Source organism: Vitis vinifera, chromosome 15 (assembly GCF_030704535.1).
Source record: "Vitis vinifera cultivar Pinot Noir 40024 chromosome 15, ASM3070453v1".
Lineage (NCBI taxonomy): Eukaryota > Viridiplantae > Streptophyta > Magnoliopsida > Vitales > Vitaceae > Vitis > Vitis vinifera.
The window spans coordinates 3,876,956-3,886,824 of record NC_081819.1 but is presented as its reverse complement, the minus strand read 5'-3'; the positions used below and the strand labels follow the sequence as shown (position 1 = coordinate 3,886,824).

The 9,869-nt window shown below is 40.3% G+C and overlaps 1 protein-coding gene across 2 annotated transcripts; it reads left to right on the top strand.

Annotated features, from left to right (window-relative positions):
* Nucleotides 1–6,260: 6,260 nt before the first annotated feature.
* Nucleotides 6,261–8,200, top strand: LOC100241454 (cytochrome P450 716B1-like). 2 transcript variants are annotated; one of them, XM_059743168.1, is made up of 3 exons: nucleotides 6,261–6,781; nucleotides 6,890–7,226; nucleotides 7,504–8,200. In XM_059743168.1, exons 1-3 carry the CDS (start codon nucleotides 6,272–6,274, stop codon nucleotides 7,704–7,706), a joined length of 1,050 nt encoding a protein of 349 aa, XP_059599151.1. In that variant the 5' UTR covers nucleotides 6,261–6,271; the 3' UTR covers nucleotides 7,707–8,200. The 2 variants fall into 2 exon arrangements, with proteins under 2 accessions (XP_059599151.1, XP_059599150.1); XM_059743167.1 differs by having other exon boundaries at nucleotides 6,261–7,226.
* The last annotated feature ends 1,669 nt before the right edge of the window (nucleotides 8,201–9,869 follow it).

The following is a 9,869-nucleotide window of genomic DNA, read 5'->3' as shown; positions in this document are numbered from 1 at the left end:
ACTGCCACTATGATGGAGCCGCTGTCCTCCAACTTGGGTAGTCTGATGATGAAGTCCTTGGTGACACTGTCCCATGGGCGCTCTGCTATAGGTAGTGGCTCCAATAGGCCTCTAGGTTGTCGTTGCTCCACCTTGTCTTGTTGGCACACAAGACAAGTCCTCACATAAGCCTCAACCTCATCCCGTATCTGAGGCCAGTAGTAAGCCGACTCGAGTAGTGCCCTCGTGAGTCGTTGCCCAGGGTGCCTAGCCCACTTGGTATCATGACACTCCTTTATTAGGTTCCGCCTTATGTTCCCCCACTTAGGCATGTAGAGTCGTCTCCCCTTGGTGTAGAGTAGGTCGTCCTCCAACCAAAACCGCTTGGTCTTCCCTTCATGAGCCAGGGCAATGAGGCTCTTAGCCACTGGATCATGTTGCAGTCCATTCTTTAGAAGATCCATTATGTCTCCTTGGGGCTGACTCGTCATAGACGCTAGCTCGACTTTGCAGCTTAGGGCGTCGGCCACATGATTAACACTTCCTGGCTTATACTCCAGCGTATAGTCGAACTCGGCCAGGAAGTCTTGCCACCTAACTTGTTTAGGACTTAGCTTCTTCTGTGTCTGGAAGTAGCTAGTGGCAACATTGTCGATCTTCACTATGAAGTGAGACCCCAGAAGATAATGCCTCCAAGTGCGCAAGCAGTGGATGATGGTGGTCATCTCCTTTTCTTGCACCGTGTAACGCCTCTCCGTGTTGTTCAGCTTGCGACTCTCAAATGCGATTGGGTGCCTTTCTTACATAAGGACTCCCCCAATAGCGAAGTTTGAGGCTCTGTGTGTACCTCAAAGACCTTGGTGTGGTCGGGTAGTGCCAACATTGGCTCCTTACTCACAGCCTTCTTTAGATCCTCAAAGGCTTGTTGGCACCTTTCATCCCATTCCCATGCCTTATTCTTCTTAAGAAGATCAGTGAGTGGAGCGGCCCTTGCCGAATAACCCTTTATGAACCGTCGGTAGTAATTAACTAAACCAAGGAAAGATCTGAGTTGAGGTACCTTGGTTGGTGGATCCCATTCCTGGATGGCTTTCACCTTGCTATCATCCATCATCAGCTTGCCATCTCTGATGCGATGCCCTAGAAAGCTCACTTCCTCCTTAGCAAATGAGCACTTCTCCTTCTTCACGTATAGCTCGTTCTGCCTTAAGATCTTAAAGACCTTCCTCAAGTGCTTTACGTGCTCCTTTAAAGTGTTACTATAGATGACTATGTCATCCAAGTATACCACCACAAACTTGTCTAAGTATGGGTGGAAGATCTTGTTCACGAGGGTGCAGAACGTTGCTGGGGCGTTGGTGAGTCCGAAAGGCATCACTAAGAATTCATACGAGCCGTACCTGGTCACACATGTAGTCTTCGACTCATCTCCCTCCACAATCCTGACTTGGTAGTAGCCTAATCTTAAGTCTAGCTTCGTGAAGTAACTTGCCCTTCCAAGTTGATCGAACAAGTCAGCAATGAGCGGGATGGGATACTTGTTCTTCACCGTCACCTTGTTGAGTGCCCGATAGTCGATACACATCCGTAGGGACCCATCATGCTTCTTCTGAAATAGGACCGGCGCGCCATAGGGAGCCTTGGATGGTTGGATGAACCCTACGTCTAGCAACTCCTTAAGTTGTCTCCTTAGCTCCTCCAACTCAGGCGGTGCCATCCTATATGGCCCCATAGCAGGGGGCTTGGCTCCCGGCTCCAACTCAATCTTGTGATCTTCCTCTCTTCTAGGAGGAAGTCTCTTAGGTAACTCGGGCGGCATCACGTCCTTGAACTCATCAAGGACCCCCTCGATTTCCTTAGGCATGGGTTCTCTCAACCCATCATCCCTTTCTTCCTTCAGAGTGGCGAGGTAGGTCACCTCTTCCCTCTTTAACCCCTTTTTTACTTGCATAGCGGATAGCATAGGGGTCTTGAGCGTACCTTCAGTGACCGTAGGGACCATGCACGGCTTCTCCTCCTCTAGGATAGCCATTGAGCGTAGGAAAGGTAGTGGCACGGCCTTGACCTTCTGTAGGAAGTCCATTCCTAGCACCATCTTGAAGTCATCCATGGGTGCCACTGTGAAGTCGACCCTTCCTTCCCATGAGCCGATGTGCATAGACACTCCGCGAGCTACTCCATGTGATGGCTTGGCAGCTGAATTGACTGCCTTGAGCCATCCTCCTTCCTTGGATGCTTGGAGCTCCAGCCTTCTTGCCTCATCCTCCGCAACAAAGTTGTGAGTGGCACCTGTGTCCACCAGGGCCTTGGTGGCCTTCCCATTCACAAGGGCCTCCACATACATTAGCCTTTTGCTTTGAGGCGTCTTAAACATCGACTTGGCCTTAAGGGTATTTAGGAGCTGCAACGATCCCACTTTAGCATCACCTTCTTGCTCCTTTTCCTCGATCATAGCATTTAAAGCCTTTCTCTTAGGGCAATCCCGTGCCCAGTGCGGACCATCGCACAGGAAGCAATTGGTCCTGGGCGTGAACTCCTTCCGCTTGTCCTTACCTTTGCCATCCTTGCCACTAGGGCCCTTGCTTGATCCTTCCTTAGAAGTGTGGCCTTGCAACCTCTTATCTCCCCTACCTTTGACCTGGTTCCCCTTGGATGGTGGCTTGGGCTTGGAGGAGTCTCCCCTTCTATAATCCACCAAGGACTCGGCTACTGCCATGGCCGTGGCTAGGTCTTGGACACCATATCTCCTCAACTCTTTCTCGGCCCAACTTTGCAAGTTGTCTATGAAGTTAAATAGTAGCTCCTCCTCAGCCATGTTAGGTATCTCAAGCATAAGAGTAGAGAATTCTTTGACATAGTCACGGATCGAGCCCGTATGCTTGAGACGCTTCAAACTCTTCCTTGCTAGGTAAGCCACGTCTTCGGGATAGAATTGCCTCTTGATTTCTCTCTTAAAGGCATCCCATGTGTCTATGGTGCACGTCCCTCTCTCTATGTCGGCAAACCATCGACGCCACCATAGAGTAGCATTATCAGTGAGGTAAAGGGTCGCGATGCGTACCTTAGTGGCTTCATCCATTAATGCAATGGCCTCAAAGTAACGCTCCATGTGCCACAAGAAATTATCCAACTCCTTAGCATCCCTCTTACCACTGAACGTGTGTGGCTTGGGCACCTCCACCCTTGGTGCCTCATGAGTGGCCATGACTCATGCTGACACCGCAATCTTGTAGATGGCCAGCTCTTGACGAATCTCTTGGTCTCGGGCATCCATGCGTGCAGCCAAGGCCTTCATCCTTGACTCCACACTAGCGAACATGGTCATGACCTTGTCTTGGAAGGACATGAACTCCTCGTGTGACACTGGCTGAACTTGTGAGCCTAGCACCCCCTCGCGAAGGTCTTGGATCTGCTCCCGTAGATCCTCTAATCCCTTCTCCATGCCTTGCTCGATCAAGTCCACCCCTTCCCGGGTGTTCGCCATGGCTAGCTCCACCTTGGCTAGCCTTGCCTCTATGTTGGCTAAGGCGTCATGAGACTTATCCTTCCTGCCTCGGCCCCGTGCAGTATGCTCCATCTCTCGTCCACGGGTTTGCTCACTAGTCTCCTTCACGTTAAATCCCGACATGCTTCCTTTGCTATGCCCACCTCGTAACCGTGCTCTGATACCACTTGTCATGGACTTAGTCGTTCACTAAGCTCGTGCGGCATTTAGACAAGCCAAGATGCTTGATCTTGCTAAGTCATCCTTTCTCCCCAACGCTTAGCTTGCTAGGTTAAGACATTCGCGACTCAAAAGCTTAAGAAGCTTGGTAGGCAACTCCTTAAAGAATGGAAGCTCTTATTATCTTAAGAAAACCTTTACAAGTGCTTGGAAGCTCACTTGCTTGGTGCCTTGGCCAAATGAGACCCTCACCTATTTATAAGCACCAATGGAACTCTCTGGAACCTTGGAGGGTTCCTTACAACTCAAGACTATTCTAGAATGTCCTACATCATTCTAGGTACAAGTCTATATACAAGTATATACAAGAGACTTCTGGAATTCTCTAGAAAGCCCTAGACTCCTCTCATGCCTTCCACCATAGTGTAGAATTGTGTGGATTCCTCCAGGCTTCTCTAAAACCTTCCACAGTACTCTTCCCACTCTAGGAGTCTCCAGAAGCTTCTTGGCTCTATATAAGACCATGGGAGGCTCATTTGAATCAGCTTGTGACATGTGGCTCCCTTCCATCAATTATAGTTCCAGCACTTGCTCTTGATCCAGTTATGAGCTCATCACCCTCGCATTTTGCATCCACCACTTCTCCTGCCATTCGAATTCAATATGCATTGCATCACTAAACATTTGATGAAGCTACAAACATGGACATTTACATCAAATTAACTACCGAACATCTGGACTGACTAGTTATGTATAGACTGATCAGTTTACACTGATAATTTGATATTTTTTCATACACGTGGGGTGGAAAGAGAGAGAGAGAGAGGGCCCAACTTTGAGATAGTGACTATCACTATGAAGTGACTTTTCCTATTAATGCGTTGGGAACACTTACAGCAAAAGATAGAAGGCCAAGATGGGACTTGAGGACCAAGACGTGTGCGGTTCATATTTCCAAAACTGTTACTTATGACATCTCTTTCCTACACTTGTAAGTTTGGGATGAATAGGAGAGAAGACGTGTGCGGTACTGGCGGGGGCTTGAAACAGAAATACCAATTCCAAATTTCCTTTTTAGGCAGCCGTTTTTTTATACTGTGAGGAGTCATATATGGAGAAGTCACAACCAATGAAAAGTACTCATGTGATATGTCATTTTTATACTTAAGCAATGGTATCAATTTTTTTTTATATTATTATTTACTAGAATACCATGTTTTATATTTAAATTTTGTTTCTTTGTACTTTTATCCCACTTAAATACTTTTGAGAGTTTTTCTAAGAATTCTTTTTAATTGAAGTGTTTTCAACATATATATATATATATATATATATTTTAAAATTATCTATTAAGTAAACATCACAAGTAATTTTCATTTTTTCTTAAATATTTTGAAAATTTTATCAAATACTAAATAGGTGTTTGGCAAACCAACTTAATAACTTAAAAAAAAATTCTTCAATCCACATCTTTATTTTATTTTTTTACCCTTATTTGTCTTATTTATCTTCACGATCTCTTTTACTACTTCAAAACCTCTATTATTATTCAATTTTTTTTGCCCAAATTATAATTTATGGGGATAAATATATTAATTTGATGATTTAAAATAAATTTAAAGTTAATTTTATCAAATAACTTTAATACTTAAAATAAGAATTAAATCATAAGTTTTAAGTTAACAACTTAAGTATAATTTAACTTAAAGTCAATTTAAGTTATTAAGTAATAAGTATTATATTTTACTAAATACCCCCATTTTTATTTTTTTTTAGAAAAACTTTTTTCTTCGTGTTTTATTAAAGATTTTTCTAACTTTTTTTAAAGTATTTTTTTTTAAGTTTTATCAAATACCTCATTTTTTAAATATATATATATATTAAACTTATAATTAGTGGGTATTTGGTAAACCAACTTAATAATTTAATTTAAGTTACTAAATAAATTACGTATGTTTGGTAAAATAACTTAATGGTATAACCTAAGGTTAAAAACAATTTTAAGTAATAAGTAAAAATAATTAACTTATTTTTAAGTTCATATATTTATTTTACCTTTTTATCCTCATTTGCCCTAATTACTCCTGGAATCTTTGCTATTTCATGAGCTACACTATTACTCAACCTCCTCTATCCTAATTATAATTTATGATGATAAATATGTCAATTTAATGATGTAAAATAAACTTTAAGTTAATTTTATCAAACAAACTTAATACTTAAAGTAAGAATTAATTAATAAATTTTATGTCAACAACTTAAGTATAATTAAAGTCAACTTAAGTTATTAAGTAATAAATATTAAATTTTACCAAACACCCTTTTAGTTTTTTCTGAAACAACTGTTGGGTAGAGTCTTACTCTTATTTAAGTTTTTTTTTTTTTTTTTCCATCAATGATCTTGATTAGTCATACATATCCACACTTGATATTAAGAGTTGATTTTCCTTTGATGACATGGGAACAACCTTTTTGAGCTTTACTAACTAAAGATAAGCATTAAACGGTTGTTGTGAGACACAGACATTTGGAGCCCTTCCACTTGCCTACATATACCCCAGAAGTTGGCTTTAGGTTTTCCATCTTCAAACTCTCCTTTTGCCCATCTTTTATCATTGAATAACAGACATGGTTCTCTTCTTTTCATATCTACTATACTTTATACTCTTCATAGCACTTCCAATAGTCTTCCTTATTACTTACAGGCACAAATCCTCCAATCCAAACCTTCCCCCTGGGAGAATGGGATGGCCAATCATAGGAGAAACTTTGGAATTTGCTTTGGCTTGTCAAGGGGGGAATCCGGAGAGATTCTTGAACGATAGAATGAACAAGTACTCCCCTCAAGTGTTCAAGACCTCCTTATTGGAAGCGAACATGGCTGTGATGTGCGGAGCTTCGGGGAACAAGTTTCTTTTCTCCAACGAGGACAAACTTGTAGTCTCATGGTGGCAACGTTCAATGAAGAAGATTTTGTGCTTCCCATCTGTCTTCAATGAAACTTTAACAAGAGATAACTTCAGACCCCCTACCTTCCTTCCTGAATTTCTCAAGCCAGAAGCTCTCCAACACTACATAGTCACCATGGATTCGATGGCAAGCGAACACATTGAGTTGAATTGGTCTCCTAATAGAGAGGTACTGGTTTTTCCGCTTGCAAGGAAGTACAGCTTTGCGTTGGCTTTCCGGCTCTTTATGAGCATTGCTGATCCTGAGTATGTTGAGATGATTTGTCATCACTTCCAGATTTTGAACGAAGGATTCCTTTCTGTGCCTATAGATATTCCTGGGACGACATTCAACCGTGCTCTCAAAGCCAGCAAATTCATTCACAATGAGCTTCTAGAAGTCATCAGAAAGCGAAAAATGGAGTTAGAGCAGAAGGGAGACTCTGCTACTAGAGACCTACTGTCTCACATGCTCTTAGCATCAGATGAAAACTGTAATGTTAAGAGTGAGATGGAGATCAGTACTCAAGTTATTTGTCTGCTTTTTGCTACCCATCACACCACAAGTTCTGTCATCACATTCATCCTCAAGTACCTGGCCGAGTTCCCTGATGTCTATAGCAAAGTCTTAAAAGGTAGTACCTAAAAAACCGGCTGTCTCCTTTCTTTTGAATCCATTTCAAGCTTACATGCATTGTTGTTTGATAGTGTTTTCATTTGAAGTGTTTTTTAAAAAATGTTTTTAGGCGATTTTCTTTCGTCTTTGCCTTGATCCATGGGGTAGGTGAATAGATTCGTTGACGAAAAATTTTAAAAATTTTAAGATAGTTTTTCTTCCTCATCTTTCCCCAACTATTGTGAAGGGTTGTTCATTAGACCAAATTTAAAATTAATTTTTTTTTTATTCAATAGAGCAAATGGAGATTGCAGAGAGCAAAGGTCCGGAAGGATTTCTGAAGTGGGATGACATTCAAAAGATGAAATATACTTGGAATGTGGCAAATGAAACAATGAGGCTAACCCCACCTGTGCAAGGAACTTTTAGAGAAGCCATAACTGACTTCACTTATGCAGGTTTTACAATTCCAAAGGGATGGAAGGTATGTCATATATAAAGTGCTGTTTTGTAAAATCAAATTGTGTGTTGTACACTCATGAAACTTACTGCAAAATTTTGTCCTGCAGATGCATTGGAATGTAAATACAACACATAGAGATCCCAAGTATTTTCCTGATCCCGAGAAATTCAATCCCTCGAGGTTTGAAGGAAAAGGGCCTCAACCATTCACTTTTGTGCCTTTCGGGGGAGGGCCTCGGATGTGCCCCGGAAGGGAATATGCTCGAGCGCAGGTACTTGCATTCATACATAATGTGGTGACAAGATTCAAATGGGAGAAAGTAGATCCCTGTGAAAAGGTTGCATATAATCCATCACCCATTCCTTCCAAGGGCTTCCCAATTCGCCTCCAGCCTCTACAAAATGGATTTATTTAAGATTTGGTTACTTAAGAAGCTATATTTGTGGTGCATTTGAATGTTTCAATAAGATGGCTGTATGCATAAGTTTCAGTTCCTGCAAAATAAAGTGGACAACTAATATAGCAAAAAAAATTATAAAAAAAAAATGAAATGTATTAATTCCAATAATCAACAAAAGGGTGTGCTGTTGGGAAGTGTTCCAAATTCCTAATTAGTATAGATTCTTTTTTATAAAGAATATTATATAGAATATTTCCTAAATTGATATATTATTGTAATATTAGATTTCCTTATATAATAAAAAAGGTCTTGGAAATATCTCTATAAATATTTTAGGTCATGAGAGGAAAAAGTTATAAAATAGATATGATTCTATAGAGACCATACGAGATCAAAGATTGTTTTAATTTGAGAAGTCATCTCATGGGTGACACGTCCCTGTGTGAGCCCATTGGAGTTTGGTTTATTGATGGTCAGAATATATGCATTCATTAAATATGTATATATATATATATATATATATATGAAAAGAAAGAAAGACAAAAGAAAAAGAAAAAAAAAGAAAAGAAAAGAAGGACAAGAGTAATGATGTGTTTGTGTATAGCATTCTACTAAATTAGGTACTTGCATCTCCATATGAGGACTGTTGATTGCGTTTATCAATTATTATGGGTTCTTGTGAGATCTCTATGAAAGTCTTCATTTCTTGAGTCATTCTTGTTATGTATTCGGAGTGTTGACAATTCATGTGAGAGTACTAAGAGATCCTTAACTTCTTGGATCATTGTTGATATGTTTGATGGGGGTGAGAAATTGAGTGAGATCATTCCATTATTGTGGAATTGTGATTTTCATTTACATGTAAGAAAATAAAAAATCAATGAAACTAAGAAAATGATGCATACGAAAATAAGTACGGTAGCATGCTTTTGAAAATGGATTTCTCAATCCTAGAGACAACCTAATATGAATTTCAAAGGAGTTGAGAATCAATTATTTTCAAGAGACAATGCAATTTTTGAAAACACTAAAGTCACATAACACCTTAAAAAAAAAAAAAAAAAAAAAAAAAAAACAAGACAAGACAACACCTATGGATGGAAAGGTGAGTGGGCTGATCTAGGAAGCTAAGAAAAAAAAAAGAGCTAAAGTTAGACTGATCTAATGCTCTGTGGAGTCTGTAATGAGCTGTGTGTGGGTGGGTAAAGAGCAAGTTGCGTGTATGCTGATGCTGCAAGGAATTAAGTGCGTGGCTGCTGGTATGATACTAAGTGTGCAGTTGGTGTTCCAGATGGCTACCAAGTTGATAACTTGTGGACTAATGTGTTACAAAATACTAAGTTATTGTGAGCTGTATGTGGGTGTACAAGAGAGAAAGGGGTTGCCAATATAGGGCTCTAAATGAGCTGTGTGTGTGTTATAAGAAGGTGGGCTGCTGCATTAAAAAAAGAACTTATGTGCTGAAAATTAAAGTTACTTGTGCAGTGAGATTTGAAAATTAGTGTATGTTGAAAGTGAACTAGTGCGTGTGCTTCAAGTAAACTAACAATCATTACAGGTAGCAATTAATCAAATTAGAATCAAAAAGAGAAACCAAATGGTGATAACCCTCATCTCATGTATGTATCGAAGGGCTTGAACCAAATGAGGCAAAATTGAAAACAAAGAGTGAATTAAACTTGAGCCTAAACGTGATTCTAACACATCAAGAAAACAATCATCCTCGACTGTAATTCTCAACAATTCATAATCAATCAATCAACAACAATCATGTGTGGCCGTTATTATCCACACCCAAG

Excerpts from the sequence above, each read along its gene's own strand:
- LOC100241454 (XM_059743167.1), top strand. The coding sequence starts at position 6,272 with ATGGTTCTCTTCTTTTCATATCTACTATACTTTATACTCTTCATAGCA. Across the intron at positions 7,227-7,503 it reads CTATAGCAAAGTCTTAAAAG|AGCAAATGGAGATTGCAGAG; the intron begins GTAGTACCTAAA and ends TTTATTCAATAG.